The 20896-nt window shown below is 45.4% G+C and overlaps 1 protein-coding gene across 1 annotated transcript in view; it reads right to left on the bottom strand.

Moving 5' to 3' along the window:
• Positions 1 to 20610, bottom strand: part of papss2b (3'-phosphoadenosine 5'-phosphosulfate synthase 2b) — a 98235-nt gene extending 77625 nt beyond the window's left edge. The window contains exon 1 of the mRNA XM_072478956.1: positions 20317 to 20610. Within this exon, the coding sequence (XP_072335057.1) occupies positions 20317 to 20343 (27 nt within the window). The 5' untranslated portion in view covers positions 20344 to 20610. The remainder of the gene's footprint in view (positions 1 to 20316) is intronic.
• Between the last annotated feature and the right edge of the window lie 286 nt (positions 20611 to 20896).

The raw sequence follows: 20896 nt of genomic DNA, 5'->3' as shown, positions 1-20896 counted from the left end.
ATAATGTGGACTCTCAATGGTCATGACTTAGTATTTCCAATACAGAGCCTGATTTCCTATAGAAAGACAAAGCTCATGGATTGATAACACTCGTGGAAGGGTTTGTTAGTATTAGCTTGACAATTTTTCCTTCAGTGCATTTATAATCCATACTTATTATTCTAAATAATATAATCACCACCAATGTTCCCTAAGGAGTCATTCTTGGACTCCCCCCCCTCCCCCCTCCCCTCCGGTCTTCCTCATCTACATGCTGCCCGTTGGTGATTTAATCCACACGTATGTAGGTCAACTTCTGTATGTTTGCTGATGCCACCCAACTACCCACTACATTTCCAGAACTTGTATTAAACCAATGCTGTCCGTCTGTCTAATGTCAAATCATAGCTGGGTCAAAATGTCTCCAGCTACCAACATAGTGGTTAGCACAGATGCTTCACAGCTCCAGGGTCCCAGGTTCTATTCCCAGCTTGGGTTACTGTCTGTGCGAAATTTGCACGTTCAACCCGTGTCTGCGTGGGTTTCCTCCGGGTGCTCCGGTTTCCTCCCACAGTCCAAAGATGTGCTGGTTAGGTAGAAACGCCATGCTAAATTGCCCTTCGTGTCCAAAAAGGTTAAGTAGGGGTTACTGGGATAGGGTAGATACGTGGGCTTGAGTAGGGTGCTCTTTCCAAATAACCAAAGACGTGCAGGTTAGGTGGATTGACCATGCTAAATTGCCCTTAGTGTCCAAAAAGATTAGGAGGGGTTACTGGGTTACGAGGATAGGGCGGAAGTGTGGGCTTGGCTAGGGTGCTCTTTCCAAGGGCCGGTGCACACTCGATGGGCCAAATGGCCTCCTTCTGCACTGTAAATTCTATGATTCTATGACCACCATTTTCAGCCCTTGTCACAGATTTCACTCTTTTGCCATTGACTCCATTCTTCTATTCAGTCACTCAGTTAGGCTAGGTCAGGCTCAAAGACTGCAGTACGCTGATTAGCCCAGAGATGATTGTCAAAATCCCCTCTGTCACCCAGACCACTGATTGCCAGCTCCACAATGTTGTCAACAGCACTGGCTCTACAGCCTTCCATGAAGATCTCTGCCTCTCCAATTTCCTCTTCACCTTTAAAAACATCTCACCAAATAAGCAATGTGCCACACCTTCTATTCTCATTTCACATTTTAGCAAATTTCCTCTACTCTGCCTGAAGCATTTTGAATGTTCCTCGCTAAACTAATGCAAGTTGGTACTGTTGTTACAGTCCACCACAAATGTTACATATTGATGTGTGAAATATGCCATTTAGGAAGAATAATGGGAGACAATATAAACTAAATGGTACAATGTAACATAAGAGATTCGGGGTCAGAAATACCTGGTAGGTCGGGGGGGGGGTTTACACAAACAATTCTCCAGGGCAGGCTGATTAAGTTGTTAAAATGCATATGGGATCTTTAATTGAAGTACACCAAAAGCAGGATGTTATAAACTATTATAACAGGGCATACGAGGGCAGCACGGTAGCATAGTGGTTAGCGCAATTGCTTCACAGCTCCAGGGTCCCAGGTTCGATTCCTGGCTGGGTCACTGTCTGTGCGGAGTCTGCACGTTCTCCACGTGTGTGCGTGGGTTTCTTCCGGGTGTTCTGGTTTCCTCCCACAGTCCAAAGATGTGCAGGTTAGGTGGATTGGCCATGCTAAATTGCCCTTAGTGTCCAAAATTGTCTTTAGTGTTGGTTGAGTGGGGTTACTGGGTTATGGGGATAGGGTGGTGTGGGCTTGGGTAGGGTGCTCTTTCCAAGAGCCGGTGCAGACTCGATGGGCCGAATGGCCTCCTTCTGCACTGTAAATTCTATGAAATCTATGAAATTATACTTCCCCAGTTAGACTTTGGATTTTGCCCATTTCTATACACCAAACTTTAGGAAGGATGTCAAGGCCTTGGTGATGGTATGAAGAAGACTTATCAGAATGATTTCAGGTGAGAGGAACTTCAGTTACATGAAGACACGAGAGCAATTGGGATTGATCTCTTTGGTATAGCCTATGTTATGTTCTGTGGATTGTTCATTTAGATCTGGGCGCGATTTAGTGATCCCGTTGTGCCTGGCGCTGATCAGGGTGCAGCGGATGAATCAGGCGCGAGCCCAAATTGGGCTCCGTGTTGGGCGCGAACCCTCGCGTGAGTCACCCAACTCCTTCCACCCGGCGCGATCTGGATCTCGCCCTCATTTCGTGAGATCCCGATCTGAATATTTAAATTAGCCTAACGACTCCTTTTGCCCATTATCATTCTGGTAAACATATGTTGCACTCCGTCCTAGACCAAGGTGTGGTGCCGAGAACTGTTCACAGTATTGTTTGGCTTTGTGTAGCTAAAACTTGATTTCTATCCCCTTGTAGTCTAGCCTCTAGGGTCACTTGAAACCTATTTGCTTACTTGATAATGGGATCCGGCATTTCATTAGCCTTTTTGTTTATTACCTGTATTGGTCAGGACATTTTATTGATCTGTGTGCCTGAACCTCCAAGTCTCCTTGGGCATCCCAAAATCTTTAACCATTTTGAAAGAATGGGTTAACGTAGATGGCCTCACATGTGCCTGTACTGAACACCATTTTTGCATAACTTTTAAAATAGTTTTAAACTATAGTACCCGAGAGATACGAAGAAGAAAGTCTTTTGAGATTCTTATAGCCTTCCAAAAACAGAACTTCATTATACCCCAATATTCTTTCTTTAAGGGTTTTTACTTATGCTTGGCTGTTATGGGTTGGCATGGTAGCACAGTGGGTAGCACTGTTGCTTCACAGCTGCAGGGTCCCAGGTTCAATTCCCAGCTTGGGTCACTGTCTGTGTGGAGTCTGCACGTTCTCCCTGTGTCTGCGTGGGTTTCCTCCGGGTGCTCCCATTTCCTCCCACAAGTCCCGAAAGACGTGCTGTTAGGTGAATTGGACATTCTGAATTCTCCCTCTTTGTACCCGAACAGGTGCCGGAATGTGGCGACTTGGGGCTTTTCACAGTAACTTCATTGGAGTGTTAATATAAACCTACTTGTGACAATAAAGATTATTATTATAATGCCGTAATTGTAAGTCAAAGCAAACCCAGGAACTAAAAACTGCTGGTGAAAAATTTGGCTGCAATTTTCCAGTGCCTCTTGCTGGCGTGAACCTCCAGTCCCACCAAAGTCAAGGGATGTTTGAATGGTGTGCCTCATCCGCCATGGTGAAACCCATTGTGACAGGCCTGAAAGGTTCCGGACAATACCTCTTGTTTATCTCTCCACAGATGCTGTCCTAACCTGCTGAATATTTCCAGAATTTTCTGTTTTATTTCTGATTTCCAGCATCTTCTATTTGATTTCAGCTTTCTGCCATTTTCTGTTTTTATTTCAGGGGCAGGATTTTCTGGCCTCGTCGTGTCAGTCTTAGTGATGCAAAGAGGCCATTGAAACTTGCAAGAGTCCTCTCACTTCAGATGTCTCACGAGATTCAACCGAACCTGGCGAGATATCACGATCTGGATGTTGCCCTCACTGGGCGTGATCCAGATCGACATATTTAAATGAGCCATCAGGTGCATTTAAATATGTCTCCGCCGTATTTTCCCGGGTCTGGGAACTAACTACCTTCCCAGCAAGGCCTTGACCAGGCGCTGCTGAGTATTATAGAACATAGAACATAACAGCGCAGTACAGGCCCTTCGGCCCTCGATGTTGCGCCGACCTGTGAAACCACTCTAAAGCCCATCTACACTATTCCCTTATCGTCCATATGTCTATCCAATGACCATTTGAATGCCCTTAGTGTTGGCGAGTCCACTACTGTTGCAGGCAGGGCATTCCACGCCCTTATTACTCTCTGAGTAAAGAATCTACCTCTGACATCTGTCCTATATCTATCTCCCCTCAATTTAAAGCTATGTTCCCTCGTGCTAGACATCACCATCTGCGGAAAAAGGCTCTCACTGTCCACCCTATCTAATCCTCTGATCATCTTGTATGCCTCAATTAAGTCACCTCTTAACCTTCTTCTCTCTAACAAAAACAGCCTCAAGTCCCTCAGCCTTCCCTCATAAGATCTTCCCTCCATACCAGGCAACATTCTGGTAAATCTCCTCTGCACCCTTTCCAATGCTTCCACATCCTTCCTATAATGAGGCGACCAGAATTGCACGCAATACTCCAAATGCGGCCGCAGCAGAGTTTTGTACAGCTGCAGCATGACTTCATGGCTCCGAAACTCAATCCCTCTACCAATAAAAGCTAACACACCGTACGCCTTCTTAACAACCCTCTCAACCTGGGTGGCAACTTTCAGGGATCTATGTACATAGACACTGAGATCTCTCTGCTCATCCACACTGCCAAGAACCTTACCATTAGCCCAGTACTCTGTCTTTCTGTTATTCCTTCCAAAATGAATCAGCTCACACTTTTCTGCATTAAACTCCATTTGCCACCTCTCAGCCCAGCGCTGCAGCTTATCTATGTCCCTTTGTAACTTGTAACATACTTCCGCACTGTCCACAACTCCACCGACTTTAGTGTCATCTGCAAATTTACTCACCCATCCTTCTACACCCTCCTCCAGGTCATTTATAAAAATGACAAACAGCTGTGGCCCCAAAACAGATCCTTGTGGTACACCACTAGTAACTGGACTCCAGTCTGAACATTTCCCATCAACCACCACCCTTTGTCTTCTTCCAGCCAGCCAATTTCTGATCCAAACTGCTATATCACCCTGAATCCCATGCCTCCTTATTTACTGCAGTAGCCTACCGTGGGGAACCTTATCAAACGCTTTACTGAAATCCATATACACCACATCAACTGCTTTACCCTCATCCGCCTGTTTGGTCACCTTCTCAAAGAACTCAATAAGGTTTGTGAGGCACGACCTACCTTCACAAAACCGTGTTGACTATCTCTAATCAAATTATTCCTTTCCAGATGATTACACATCCTATCTCTTATAAACCTTTCCAAGACTCTGCCCACAACAGAAGTAAGGCTCACTGGTCTATAGTTACCGGGGTTGTCTCTACCCCCCTTCTTGAACAAGGGGACAACATTTGATATCCTCCAGTCTTCTTGCACTATTCCTGTAGACAAAGATGACTTAAAGATCAAAGCCAAAGGCTCAGCAGTCTCCATCCCTAGCATCCAGAGAATCCTAGGATAAATTCCATCCGGCCCAGGGGACTTATCTATTTTCACACTTTCCAGAATTGCTAACACCTTCTCCTTATGAACCTCAAGCCCTTCTAGTCTAGTAGCCTGAATCTCAGTATTCTCCTCGACAACATTGTCTTTTTCCTGTGTGAATACTGATGAAAAATATTCATTTAGCACCTCTCCTATCTCCTCGGACTCCATGCACAACTTCCCACTACTGTCCTTGACTGGCCCTACTCTTACCCTAGTCATTCTGTCATTCCTGACATATCTATAGAAAGCTTTAGGGTTATCCTTGATCCTACCTACCAAAGACTTCTCATATCCCTCCTGGCTCTTCTTAGCTCTCTCTTTAGGTCCTTCCTAGCTAACTTATAACTCTCAAGCGCCCTAACTGAACCTTCATGTCTCATCTTTACATAAGCCTCCTTCTTCCTCTTGACAAGTGTTTCGACTGCTTTAGTAAACCACGGTTCCCTCGCTCGACCACTTCCTCCCTGCCTGACAGGTTCATACTTATCAAGGACATGCAGTAGCTGTTCCTTGAACAATTTCCACATTTCCATTGTGCCCAGCCCCTGCAGTTTTCCTCTCCATCCGATGCATCCTAAGTCTTGCCTCATCGCATCATAATTGCCGTTCCCCCAGATATAACTCTTGCCCTGCAGTATATACCTATCCCTTTCCATCACTAAAGTAAACGTAATCGAATTGTGGTCACTATCACTAAAGTGCTCATCTACCTCCAAGTCTAACACCTGTCGTGGTCCATTACCCAGTACCAAATCCAATATGGCCTCGTCTCTCGTTGGCCTATCTACATACTGTGTCAGGAAACCCTCCTGCACACATTGGACAAAAACGGACCCATCTAAAGTACTCGAACTATAACGTTTCCAGTCAATATTTGTAAAGTTAAAGTCCCCCATAACAACTACCCTGTTGCTTTCGCTCCTATCCAGAATCATCTTTGCAATCCTTTCCTCTACATCTCTGGAACTTTTCGGAGGCCTATAGAAAACCTCTAACAGGGTGACCTCTCCTTTCCTGTTTCTAACCTCAGCCCATACTACCTCAGTAGACGAGTCCTCATCGAACGTCCTTTCTGCCACCGTAATACTGTCCTTGACTAAAAAAAATATTAATTTTTTTTTTTTTAAACCAAAGAGCTTATCTGTTATTCACTCTACCCCTTAGGTTAAAGGAGGTGGAAGGGTGGGGGACACTACAAGTGTAGTGTCTAGGGTTTAGAAACTGCCCAACTTAAATACAGGTAAAAATAAAACACTTAACCAGCAACCACTGCGCCCCACACGAAAACAGCAATCAGCTGTTATGGGCCTGCGCAAACAATTTAAATATTTACTACTTACCCAGCAGTCACTCTGTCCTCACTCCGACTGGATTCAGCTGGAAACTCCCTACAGTAAGTTTTTGAAAAATTTACTCCCCTTCTCAGCAAGCACTCACTCAGCAACCACTGTGCCCCGCACGATAACACCTCAGGGAAAAGAAAAACTACTTACCAGTCATCAGTCAATCACTTACCTGCAGGCTGTGACGTCGTGGTTCAACTTCTTTCTACTTCTACCTGCCCTCGAGCCTTCCTCCCGACTGGGATCCTTACAGTGGTTGTTTTCTTTTGGTTAGAGGAGGAGGTAGGGAGGGAAACACTGAAGAAGTGTTTTGTGTTTAAGTGTCACTTGACAACAACTCATCCACAAACCACCTTCAAGTTATGGTGAGCACAACGCACGTATGCAAATTTCCCCCGCAACAGCTAATCAGCATCTCCGTTCTACTGACCTCTGCTGGATGAACAGAGATCCACACAAACATTGATTAGTCGTAATGGTACCTGGGGGGGGGGGGGGGGCATCTCCCATGTCATAGGAAATCCCTGGGTGGTCGGGCTCTGGGCAGGGTGGTATCTTGGAACTCTCGTGGCACTGGGGCACTGCCAGCCTGGCAACCCGGACATCCTGGCAGTGCCACCCTGACACTGTTATGGTACCCAGGTAACACTGCCAGACTGGCAAGGAAACTGTGGATCCCCATCTGGCAGTACCAAGGCGCTCAGGTGCCAGGTTGTCCATGCTAGAGGACAGGCCTGGGGTGCTTTGCCCTCAAGAGATGGGGTGATGGGGGGGGGGGCTTGAGGACACTGGAAGATGCAAGTTTGATGCAGTGGGGAATCCGGGGTCATGGTGGGGATACTGAGGGGGCTCAAATATCGGGGCTGCCTTTAAAAATGGCATCCCGATCCGCGGTACTCTTCCTGCATGGGCGAGCTGATCTCGTCAGTGCAGGAAATGATGTAAGTGAGGCCTCGATGGGGCGTTTCCCGCCAAGGCTCCAAAAATCCAGCAAAGTGCCGTTGAATAGAGGATGCTTGTCAGTGCTGCAGATACCAAGAAACGTGCGTTAAACGCACCCAAAAACGGACTCTGATTTTTCTCCCTGTTAAATCGCTTCCCTGTTTTCCAGCATCCACAGCTATTTATTTTTCAATTAGAAACTGTGGCAAGAATGAAACCCTGTTGAAAATTCCAACCAGGGTCTAGAGGAGGAATCCCAGGGCAATTTTATCTAGTATCGGTCTGCTTAGTCTATTGGATGACCTCCAGAGTGAAGTGAGGGTATGTCAAGAATTTAGCTTTATGTGGACTGCAGGTCAGATTGGGATTCCGTGTCATTGGGATGGTCTAAGAAATGCATATAATCATGAGTAAGACCAAATGAGTATAAAAGAACTGAGAATATAAACACTAGACTAAATATTCAGGTGCAAACTTAACACTTTTCCGATCATACTTTAGTCTAAATTCAGAACTAATCGCTAAGGCGATTTGTGAATAAATGTGTGGTAGAAAACCTTCGAGTGAAAACTCTGATTACAATGGTTCTCTATCCAATCGAAAATTATTTTGTAGTATGAATGTTTCCAATTGCACATCACTGAGCTTCAAAAGTTCCCATTAAAGTGTAATTTCCAAAACAATTGTGAAATAGTTTTGTTAATATTTTTGTGAATCCTAACCTAACCTGTCATTTAACCAGTGATTAAAAATGCTGTTCCTTATTTTCACCTAATCTTGGGTTATTGTATTCTGTGACACTGCCCCTTAACCAATTGCTGTGCTTTTCCTATATGGCACTGCATCTGTAAATATGCCTGGATCAAAAAAGTTAAAGAATTCGTCTGTCCACACCCTTTAAAAGTTGGAAAATATATTAAATAATATCTATGGTAGTTGTTACAACCAAGTTAAGAGGGGTAAACTTGGGTTTGAAAAAGTTTGAGTTTTAAAAAGGTGATTTTGCCAGTTCAATATATGTGCCGAATTGTTTGTAGCTCAGTGTGAGAAATAGGCCAGGTTCCTTGAGTTAACAAGTAAAGAATTAGTTTTATTGCTAAATCTCACTCAGGCACAGATGTCGAAATGATGAACTAAAGGGTTAAAATGTGCAAATGTGTCCGAATACCCGTTAATGCAAAAACCACACACACGCACACACAACCACGTAACGTTGGCCAATAATTGACATTAGATATAAATTGGAGGATCAAAGGTGAATTGTTGCAGTGTTAACTAAACTATTTTATATTCAGAACTATGGGCGAAATTCTCCGGAAACGGCGCGATGTCTGTCGACTGGCGCCCAAAACGGTGCAAATCAGACGGGCATCGCGCCGCCCCAAAGGTGCGGAATGCTCCGCATCTTTGGGGGCCGAGCCCCAACCTTGAGGGGCTAGGTCGGCGCCGGACGAATTTTACGCCCCGCCAGCTGGCGGAAAAGGCCTTTGGTGCCCCGCCAGCTGGCGCGGAAATGACATCTCCAGGCGGCGCATGCGCGGGAGCGTCAGCGGCCGCTGACAGCTTCCCACGCATGCGCAGTGGAGGGAGTCTCTTCTGCCTCCGCCATGGTGGAGACCGTGGCGGAGGCGGAAGAGAAAGAGTGCCCCCACGGCACAGGCCCGCCCGCGGATCGGTGGGCCCCGATCGCGGGTCAGGCCACCGTGGGGGCACCCCCGGGGCCAGATCACCCCGCGCCCCCCCCAGGACCCCGGAGCCCACCCGCGCCGCCTTGTCCTGCTGGTAAGGTAGGTGGTTTAATTTACGCCGGCGGGACAGGCATTTTAGCAGCGGGACTTCGGCCCATCCGGACCGGAGAATCGCGCGGGGGGGCCTGCCAACCGGCGCGGCGCGATTCCCGCCCCCGTCGAATCTCCTGTGCCGGAGACTTCGGCAACCGGTGGGGGCGGGATTCACGCCAGCCCCCGGCGATTCTCCGACCCGGCGGGGGGTCGGATAATCCCGCCCATGATCTAGTTCAGCTAAGAAAGCTAGAAAACAAAATCTAGTTATAGGGGATTCTTATTCCAATAGGAACATATCTGGTAAAGTTGCAAATTCATTAAATGCTTGTGAATTGAATACAAATGGTAACACCTCTTGACTGTTCTGCTCAATAGTTTTAAATGGGGCCGCTTTAAGGCACTGAGGTCATGTACGTGTTTATATTTTTTCACTGAGATAAGGCTGTCATTTTGAAAATCTAAGCCGGACTTGTCCGGAACAAGAAGACATGCAAATACTAATATTCAAAACTGATACATATCTTTTCTTTTACAACTCGCTATCGTCCTTTTATCTCTTCCAGTGGAAACAAAAGTTCAACTAAAAGTTTGAATCAAACTAATTGTCGATTTAAATGTTCAGAGCGCATTGCTGCTCAGGATTTGAGTAAAGATTCTTTATGGGTAGCTATGAGAGCAGAGGATTCATTATTACCTTAAATAAATGAGTGACAAAAACATGCTTGATGGCCCATGATCATTTTGGAAAATGCTGAAGAGTGAGGGGTGATTTGACTGGAGTATATAAGATCCTGAATGGTCTCGGCAAGGTGGATGTGGAAAGGATGTTTCGTCTTGTAGGTGAGTCTAGAACTAGGGGGCACGGTTTTAAAATCAGGGGTTGCTCTTATAGGAGATGAGGAGAATGTTTTTCTCTCAGAGGGCTGTTGATGACTACTTTGGAACTCTCTGCCTCAGAAGGCGATGGTGGCGGGAGTCACTGAATATTTTTGCAGCAGAGGTAGATAGATTCTTGTGAGGCAAGGGAATCAAAGGTTAATGGAATGTGGAACTAGAAATACAAGTAGATCAGCCATGATCTTTTGAATGGCAGAGCAGGCTCGAGGGGCCAAATAATGTATTTCTGCTCTATTTTGCATGTTTGGCTGTATGTTCTTATGATTCATAGCCTCAGGTGAATGGAGTAGTCCAAGTATGATGAGCAAATGAAGACAGCAACATTGCTTTAGAATGGGGATTAGATTAGGGATTGAAGGTGCTTGAAGGAATCCGCGGAGCCACAGAGTAGTCAGGGGTGAGAACTGAATCTTGTAAAACATGGAGGACCATTAACATCTCAACTAAATCAGATTAAAAAAAAAAATTAGCGCACCCAATTCATTTTTTACAATTATGGGGCAATTTAACGTGGCCAATCAACCTAGCCTGCACATCTTTTGGGTTGTGGGGCCGAAACCCACGCAAACACAGGGAGAATGTGCAAACTCCACATGGACTGTGACCTAGAGCAGTGATCGAACCTGGGACCTTGGCACCGTGAGGCAGCAGTGCTAACCACTGCACCACCGTGCTGCCCTTGACTAAATCAGATATTATTCTTGACAGGATAAGAATACCATAATAAAGGTCACATAATATCCGGCAGTGCTCACTACTATTCTATTATTTGCTGTATTGGAAAGATGGAAAGAGCGTGTTAGTGTGTGAGGGAGAGACATGTTAGTTGGGACTAGGTGTGTGTGTGTGTGTGTGTGTGTGTGTGTAGGGCGAGGGTGGGAAACAGAACAAAAACATGAGCCAAGGCTATTTTAGTTCCTATGCACTTAGGGATATTCTGGCATCATGAAAGATGCCCAATAAATATACCGCCTGGTAAATGGTTCATGCCATCACCCCTTTGTCCAAGTATCTCTTGAGGGAGACAATCAATGCATAAACCTTCCAAGAAGATGAGATTCTATGAAATTATTCCCACAAGTAATGTCAATCTGTTGCACATTATTATGTATGAAAGGGAGAAAATATTCGATGGAATGAGAAAAATTAGAGACTCAGACAGATGGGTGAGGCTTTTCAGTTAATGTTGGAGCATGGTTTCCAATAATCAATATATGTAATTATTAATGTATTGACCCATTCAGTGTCTTAATGTGATTTGTACAGAATATTGTAATGGGCAATATTAGGCTGAAATTAAAGGATTGATGTGTCAGGCATTTTTGGTCTGATCTCCATCTAATTCAAGGTATGTTGCTTCTTTTAAAATATGTAAGAACATCTGGAAAAAAATTAATATAACAATGAAAGTCAGTATGGATTTCAAAAGGGAAAATCTAGACTGACCAATCTTATCAAATGTTTTGGTATGACAACAGACAGTAGACAATGGACAATGGGGTAGCACAGTGGTTAGCACAGTTGCTTCACAGCTCCAGGGTCCCAGGTTTAATTCCCGGCTTGGGTCACTGTCTGTGCGGAGTCTGCACATTCTCCCCGTGTCTGCGTGGGTTTCCTCCGAGTGCTCCAGTTTCCTCCCACAGTCCAAAGACGTGCAGGTTAGGTGGATTGACCATGCTAAATTGCCCTTAGTGTCCGAAAAGATTAGGAAGGGTTACTGGGTTACGAGGATAGGGTGGAAGTGTGGGCTTGGATAGGGTGCTCTTTCCAAGGGCCGGTGCAGACTCGATGGGCCGAATGGCCTCCTTCTGCACTGTAAATTCTATGATTCTATGGATACAAATCAAACTTTAATGTATATTGACTTGTGGTACTTGAATCTATTCTTGGAACGTGGATTTTTATAACCTATTAATGACTGATTTATTTATGAATTGAATTGTTCATTTGTGGTTATCTAATGATGTGATTCCTCTAATTGTATAGAGTCCATTTATATTTCATTGACTATGAATAGGTAATAACTGGTGACGATTACATAGAATTGTACAGAATACAGCAGCACTGAATTTCCATTTGGTTCAACAGGTCTATAACAGTGTGCATGCCCCAATGATAGATCTCTCACCTTGCTTCATCTCACTCCGACACCTTATCCTTATGTTCCTGCTCCACCATGTACCAAACTAACCTCTCCAGAGAACTACGGAATGAGCCAAGTGTGGGAACGCTTTGTGTTTGGGTTTGCTTGAAGGTGACACATTCCAGTCAATGTGAGATTGACCAGGGGTGAGCCGCAACGGCAGACTGCGTAATACAAAGATCTAATATTGATTAAATGGCCAGATTGACTCATTGGTGGAGCAGGGAGCATGTGGGTTAGATTTCTGCCTTCAGGTAACCACACAAGTCACTGCTCTAAGAGTTAAGGAGATGATACCTGAAAAAAAAATGATAATTGAAATGTGTTGTGTTGGTAAACTGGACAGCTTTGATTAAATCTCATTAATTTCCACTGACCAAACTTGGAGCTCCCTATGTTTTGACTGTTGAGACATACAACTGGTATGGTAACTGCTCTGTCCAAGACCGCAAGAAACTTCAGAGTCGTGAACACTGCCCAGTCCATCACACGAACCTGCCTCCCATCCATTGACTCCATCTACACCTCCCGCTGCCTGGGGAAAGCGGACAGCATAATCAAAGACCCCTCCCACCCGGTCTACTCACTCTTCCAACTTCTCCCATCGGGCAGGAGATACAAATGTCTGAGAACATGCACAAACAGACTCAAAAACAGCTTCTTCCCCACTATTACCAGACTCTTATGGACTGACCTGATTAACACTACACCCCTGTATGCGTCACCCGATTCCGGTGTTATCTAGTTACATTGTGTACCTTGTGTTGCCCTATTATGTATTTTCTTTTATTTCCTTTTCTTTTCATGATCTGTTGAGCTGCTCACAGAAAAATACTTTTCACTGTACCTTGGTACACGTGACAATAAACAACCAAATCCAACTAGGGTTTCTGAACATAGGGAAATGTGTGTGCCATTAGAACAGGAGGGAGAAAATTTTGTTCTTGAAACTTGTTCTGCCATTTAACCAGATTGTGGTTTTTGACCAAGTCAATTGCCCAGCCTTCCACGGAAAGGAGTTCCAAATTTCCACTATCCTTTGAGTGAAAATGTGGTGCAAATGCACCCAGGTAGGGAATTCCACAATTTGGACCCAACGACAATGATGAAATACCGATATATTACCAAGTCAGGATGGTGTGTGACTGGTAGGGTGGTGCTGTCCCCATGCACCTGCCCCCTTTGTCCTTCTGGGTGGCAGAGGTCCCAGGTTTGGCGGTTAAGTCAAAGAAGCCTGAACAAATTGCTGCATTGCATCTTTGTTTAAGGTAGTGGATGAAGTACTGATTGTGCGGGCTGATGGACGATGTCAAGCTTCCGAGTGTTCCGGGGCAGCATTCATCCAAGCCAAGTGGAGAATATTTTATCACCCCTGTGCCTTATTGATGGTCGAAAGGCTTTGGAGAATCAGATGGTGAATCACAGAATATCCAGGCTCTGCGCTGTTCTTGTAGTCAGAGTATTTAGTTACCTGGTTCAGTTAAGTTTCTGGTCAATTGATAGTGGTGAATTCAACACTGATAATACCTTTGAATGACAAATAGGAAGTAGTTAGTTTCTTGTTGAAGGTGGTAATTGCTGGGCAGTTATATGACAGAATGTTACTTGCCGGTTAATCAGCCCGGCCTGGCTATTGTCCAGTTCTTGCTGCAAGTAGTGTGAGCTGCTTCATTATCTAAGGCTTTTTTAACAGCACTGAATACTGTGCAAGCAACAGCAAACATCCCCACTGCTGATTTATTTCCGAAGGAGGTCATTGATGAAGCTGCTGAAAACACTTGGACCTGGGACGCTGCTATAAGGAACTCCTGCAGCGATGTCCTGAAGCTAGATAATTAGCTTCCAAGAACCAGTACCAGTCTCCTTTATATTCATTGACTCCGGCCAGTGGACGGTCCGCCCCCCCCCCCCCCCCCCCCCCCCGATTTCCCTTGACTTAAATTTTTCCTTGTTGCCACCTTCAATCAAATCCTGCCCTGATGTTGGAGTGTGGAATGATGGGTGGGGCGCATTATCACATCACCTCTGGAGTTCAGCTCTTTAGTCCATAATTGGACCAAGGCTGTAACAAAGTCTGGAGACAAGTGGCCCTGGCAGAATCCAAATTAAGGATTTGTGAGTGGATTGCTGGTGACAATACCTTCCACTATTCTGCGAGTAGGTGGCTGTGAATACTTGCTTTTCGTTTTGCAGTCCCCTGCTGTGCTCCACCATTGGAACAGCAGTGTGTGTGGAGCCACCTTCTCTTCTCCTGTTAGTTGCTTCATTGTCCACCACCATTCTCGACTGGATGTGACAGGATTGTAAATTTAAGTTTATCTGTTGCTTGTAGGATTCCGTTGCTCTTTCTATAGCATGATGCTTTTGCTGTTTAACATGCACATAGTTATGGTAAAGTGGCCAACGGCCTGAATTTTAGGCCCGACATACAATTGAACATTTAAATTAAGAGTTGGACATTTTATATTACAGAAGGGTGTGATAGCTATGTGGAAGACCAACAAGGCAAGCCCCCCGAGGGAGATAGCCTTAAAGCTTCCCACCCAGATGAATGCATAGGCTGCAGAACTAGCAGCCATACCTTATGTGGTCAGCAATCCTGACCAGTTCCCCACACTGGCAGGCATACACACGGACAGCATGTATGTCTACAATAATTTAACTGACTTCCTACTACTGTGGGAAGCTAGAGGGATCACCTCAGCAAATGGGAAACCTTTACCCATTTATAGGAACACCAGGGCAGATGAATTAACCAGGCAGGACGCCCGGGAAGTGGAACCATGACAGCCCCCTCTTCCGAACGGATCGACGCAGTGACTGTCAGCCAGACCTTAGGCTCAGAGGTGGGACAAGGACCTGTAACAGAGTTAGGAAGGAGCACAACCCGCCTCCTTTGACAAGTGGTGGGATACAAACAGCAATGGACAGGCTAGTCCATCAGGATGGCCGGTATATGGTACCAATTAGGGACCGCAACCAAATAATCAAAACCAAAATGTCCAGCATCACCATGGGGCAGGAGCCTTGAGTGTGCGAATTAAGGGATTGTGCTGGTGGCCAGACACAGACAAAGAAGTGCGGATTTATGTCAAAGGTTGCATAGTCTGTGCCCAAAATAATCCCGACAAGTATACCCACAAGGGAGAACTGAGGCATGCCCGCTCCGTAGAAGGCCCCTGGACACATCTGCAGATTGATTACATCAGTCCCTACTGCCCAGCACGGGAGTTTATAAATACACCCTGATCGTCATTGACACTTTAAGTGGGACGAAGCCTTCCCCAGTAGAACCAATAAGGCCAAAGTCACGGCAGATATCCTGCTGCAGCAAATCTTCACTAGCTGGGTTCTCCCTCGTAGTATAGATTCAGATAAAGGCACTCACTTCACCACCCAGGTGATGCGGTGGTAATGAGATTGTTTGGAATCAAACAACAATTCCATATCGTATATCATCCTCTATCCAGCGGGATTGTGGAAAGGATGAACTGCAGCCTCAAAAAATGATCGGTAAGACCATCCAGCAGAATAACCACACTTGGGATAAAGTCCTGCCATTTGTCCGCATGATAGTGCGGAACTCAGTTTCCAGTTCCAGCGGGTTCACCCCCTATGTGCTCGTGACAGGGACTCATGAGAGGGATCGAACTCTGCTAGGGCTGGATTTATCCGAACCCGAGCTCGCAGTCCTTAGCCACGAGACCGCAGTCCAAACACTGCTGCAAAATGTTCAAGCTGCACGACTGGCAGCAGCTGTTAACAGAGTACGGCCTACTTTGATGGCAAGGTGAACACAATGGAGTATGAGGGTCTGAAAGACGGTAATGCTCCAATTCTTCCAGGCAGGCATATTCCTATCCCCCAGAGAGGCGGGATGCAACCCGGTGGTAGGTAAGGTGAGCCTATCCATTTACCAGGTATCGATGGGATTCCGGGAAAGCTGGATGGTACCACGTGAACCAAATGAAGGCATTTGGCTCCCAAAACAACTACCACCAGTACCATATAATGCTAGAGGGAATTGAGGCAGCAGCCCCCAATCCCCACCCCCGGGGTCCAGATCCTGATCCCCTGCTGCCAGTTCCACCCCCCAGACACCAGACACAAGACTCCGTCTAATGTCACGGAGAATAAGAAACAAGTCGTGATCAAGCCATATACACTCGAGGGCACCTGGCGCGGGGATCCACGGAAGCGCCTGGTACAGTGCTCAGTTAGAGAGACAGTGCAAAAGCAGGTCCCAGGTTGCCAGATTTAAGAAATGCAGAGCCAAGCATCAATGGAAATGTACTTTTAACCCATTTGTTTCACATTTAAATAGATCACCTCAGGAAGAATATGGAGACCCTACTGTTCCGAATTGAAAATAAAATGTAGTGTTCATGTTCCCCTGAACAGGAGGCCCCGTGTCTTCTTTCCCTTCATTTGTATCGGAGTGTGGTATTATAGGTATTACGGTACCTGATAGGCTAAAGCACCATTGGTGGAAACTGTATGCTTTCTATTGGTTAGAATGTATGATAGCTCCGCCCTGCTAGGCGGGGTATAAGAACCCGTGCCGTCCCAGCAGCCCTCATTCTGTACCTGAGCTGCTGGGGGAAACATCTAGCTTATTAAAGCCTTCAGTTGGACTACAACCTCGCTTTAGTGGTCATTGATCGTGCATCACGGAGCTCGCTGCCTGTTACTTTGGGAGGTCAGGATAAACCTCCACGAACTTCCACCTGCAGTGCCAACGCCCAAATATGATTGGTAAGAATTACCAGCACACCATCTTACAATACAGTATGATTGGTAACCATCAGCAACTAACATACTCTCAGATAACCATTATCACCCTGCATCTTCTGAGGTCTGCGATCCTCTGCTATCTTCACTTCTTGCACACGCGACTTCCACTGGTGTAACTATGCCTTGTGATATTAGCCACACAACTCGTCGTCCCCAGAAGGTGATAAATTAAACACAGATGCCTGGTCACCTCAGATTCTCGGGCATAGATGTTATAAAAATGGATCAGTAAGAGCATGAGCCAGCATCTGGTGGGAGGGAAAAGGGAAGAAGGAATCAGATAATAGGGAATAATAACAGATGCTACTCTGAGCTCTTTTCACAATGTATTCCACACTCAGGGTGTGCTGCTTGGGATTCTTCGCCCTGGAATGGACACGAGGATACAGACCCACAGAAGGAAGGACCTGGAACAGGAAGATTGAATTAACATACCCTGTAGAAGGAACTAATGTGGCACCTGGATGTGGAAACCCTGATCCAGCATCACGGTGAAGGGACATATTAAGGACCCTCACCTCCAACATTTTTTTTTGTATTCATCTATTTTTGGATTTATCTGCATTTTCTACTGTTTATTTTGTACACAAGCAGTTTAATTTTGCATTTTATTTATAATGTCTATGAAATGTATCTATGTTGGGATAGGAATTAAGATTGTTTGCCTGTGATTCTGATAGTTGCCTGTCCGGGAACTTAGATAGGGTTGTGTGATCTGGTTCGCTGACTCTCACTGGATCAAGAGGGAGGGACTGTGGTAAAATGGCCAACGGCCTGAATTTCAGGCCCAATACAGAATTATACACTTTAAATTAAGAATTGGACATTTTAAAGTAAAACCACAGACAGGCCTGGTGGGAAGTCAAACAGTCAAACTCGAATATACTGGGCAGAGACAGACAGCCAGCCAGGGCAAGTATGGGCTACATCGGAATATAATCGGCCCCATTCAACTGGATCAATTGTTGCAGATTGTCCAAATGAAGCCAGATTTTCTGGCACCTAGATCATTTTATATGGGATACGGTTACATGCAGACAATGCACCTGAAGATGGGGGGAGATCCTAGTGTCCTGCAGAGTTGCAATCGGTAACTCCAATGGGTGTTACGACCTGTACCCAATGACCTCATTGGCTGAGGGCCAGAGAAGCTTCTGGAAGGTTGCAAAGAAAGTGATAAGGGGGCATCCAGAGACCCTCCCAGCGAAGACTCGACGGAGAGGCAGTCCTATGTTGTAGATTCACCCAGACTGCCTCCTCATTTTCAACTGCTTTTGATTGAACTTGGGTTGGTCACCTGGCTTGATAGTTCATAATCATTGTTCAGAGGGCCAGGCCATAGATTGTGGTGGAACACAATTCTGCTCTGACCGATTCCCACAGCTCATCATGAATACACAGCTTTAATCCTCTTTAGCCTGGTGTTGTTTTGGTGAATCCACACTCGAGCCCTCTTGAAATGTTGTACCCAGACTGAATGCGGTCCAATTGTAAATTGGGTCTTTAAGAGGAGAGATGTGAACTCAACTGGGCAATTGGAAAAGCTATTCTTACAGAAATTCCAGCTGTTTTGTTTAGGAACATTTAAGCAATGATTGGCTTCTCTCAATGTCAGATGCTCAACTGACCCACTGAACACTAACCTCCCCTAAGATTGCTTAAACTCAATTTTGGTCGCATTTCAGCAACATGTGAAAAATAAAAATTGAAGGATCAAAAGTAAAAGGAGATTCCTGCAGTTTGTGCACATTTTCAACCGGCTGCTAAAAGAGCAGAAGAAAAAGAGACTGAGTTCTTCGCTGTTTCAGCATCGAGGTTGATCAAAGAGGTCAAAAACCACAATAAGATGGTATCTTTAGATTATGGAGAAATGCTTTATCATTGCAAGGGATGTTGTCCTCATTTATGTTATATGTCTTTCAGTGGCTGCATGCAGATGTGTTATCCTCACTCCAATCTAGACACATTGGAACAGAAACATTGTACACACATTTCAGCTATGAGCTCATGAAATGCGCCCAAGAAGCTATCACAGAACTGTTGTCTGAATAGCACGTTACAAATGGGAAAATGTTTTTTTTTTACAAATCCTTTTCACCAGACAAGAGACCAGTCTGCTTCACCGCAATGTTCCACTGCCCATACTAACCTACTGTGACAACCAACTCTGCCTCACATAAAAAGCAATAGGGTTCAGTATTTTTTTCAGGAAGGTAGCCCCCCCCCCCCCCCCCCCCCCCCGGCCCCTCGGTGAGTCCCCTGCCAGGAGGCAGCCGGTCATCAGCCAGTCTCTATTTGGTATCCATGGAAGGAAATACCGAAGGAACCAGCATCATTGGGGAATAGGTCTGATTTCATACTGAACTGAACTGTTTGCACTAGTGAATGAACCACTGTTCATAATGCACAGTCAGTGTTTGTTACCGACAGCACAGGCATACAAATGACATATCACATCGTGCAGACAAGTACATACTGTACTGAAAAAGTGTTCAAAAAAAGCAGCTTTGTGTTAATTATGCCAACTTATAGGTAATTTACACCTACAGATTCTCGATAAAATACTAACCTATTCAGATCATTGGCAGCACTAAAACAATCCAGTAAAACGTTTTAAAAGTACTTGAATTTAAAATTAAGGCTGTGCTGTGTGTATTTAAATTAACACTATCCTGTTATTCTTGAATATATATTCACATGTACACTATTCTATTATATTCTTCAATTAACACAATTCTGCTGTGGGTATACATTATATTCACATTAAAACTTATACTATCCTTATATCTTAACATTGTGGCATCTACATTATATATATTTATATTAACATATCTGCTGTGATCAGATATGTCCCCCCCAAACGTGCTGTTTTTCTCATTGCTCTCAGTGTATATAACCAGGACCAGACTCCTGCTGCCCTTGTGAAGACCAGTGACCACTGTGCGCCTTATCCATGACCTGTGTGGCACTGAATAAACACTGCTGCATGGCTAATAGCTCCATTCGGAATTAGCTTAAAGCCGCTATGCTTTCACAAGTCGAAAGTTTAACCAAACGCAATCCCTCATTTGGCAGTTGAGTGTTAGACGGGATTCCTCTCCCTCCGCCGGTCACAGTGCATGACATCGGTCTCTGAACTGCGAGTTTAATGTAAAACTGAAGATTTCCGCTCCCTCCACATTCTCCCCCCCCCCCCCCCCCCATTGTCTTACCGTGCAGAGTTTCTTATTGCCTGACATGTCGAGTTGTGGAAGCGGGATTAGGAAGCTTCAGACAGGAATTCCCCCCTTCCTCTCTCTGTGGTTTGTCTTGATGGGAAGAGACTGGGCAGAGATGGGAGCGAGATTGCTTTTTAAATCACCCAGACACGTAGCAGTCAGTCCCCCTCTCAGCAGCCCCAGAGCCACCCATCTGCATATTAACACCGGCCACGTCATTGCCGGCTGTACGAAACACAGGAAACCAGTTTACTCATCCAGTTGGAAAAGTGTAGAAAGAGGGCTGGTTCGGAAAGGCATGTATGTATGTCTTCAAGAGAGCCCAGCACCGAGACAAGTTTCTGCCTGGGGGTCGAAAATGCAAAAGGGAGCCTGACAATGAAACGCATACCTTATCCCCAAACCAGGAGACCACACTGTTCTCCAGCACACAACTTTACAAATCTCACAAATGTGGCCGGGAAATGTTTGTCCCATCCCCCTCCCCGGCTACAATAAGTAACATTGTCCACCCTCGATCCAGAAGATTTGGCAAGGCGTTTTGACGAAATTCCACACACATTCATTTAGGTAG

The sequence above is a fragment of the Scyliorhinus torazame genome, chromosome 16, assembly GCF_047496885.1.
Source record: "Scyliorhinus torazame isolate Kashiwa2021f chromosome 16, sScyTor2.1, whole genome shotgun sequence".
In the NCBI taxonomy this organism is placed as follows: Eukaryota; Metazoa; Chordata; class Chondrichthyes; order Carcharhiniformes; family Scyliorhinidae; genus Scyliorhinus; species Scyliorhinus torazame.
This window is presented reverse-complemented; position numbering and strand designations above follow the sequence as displayed.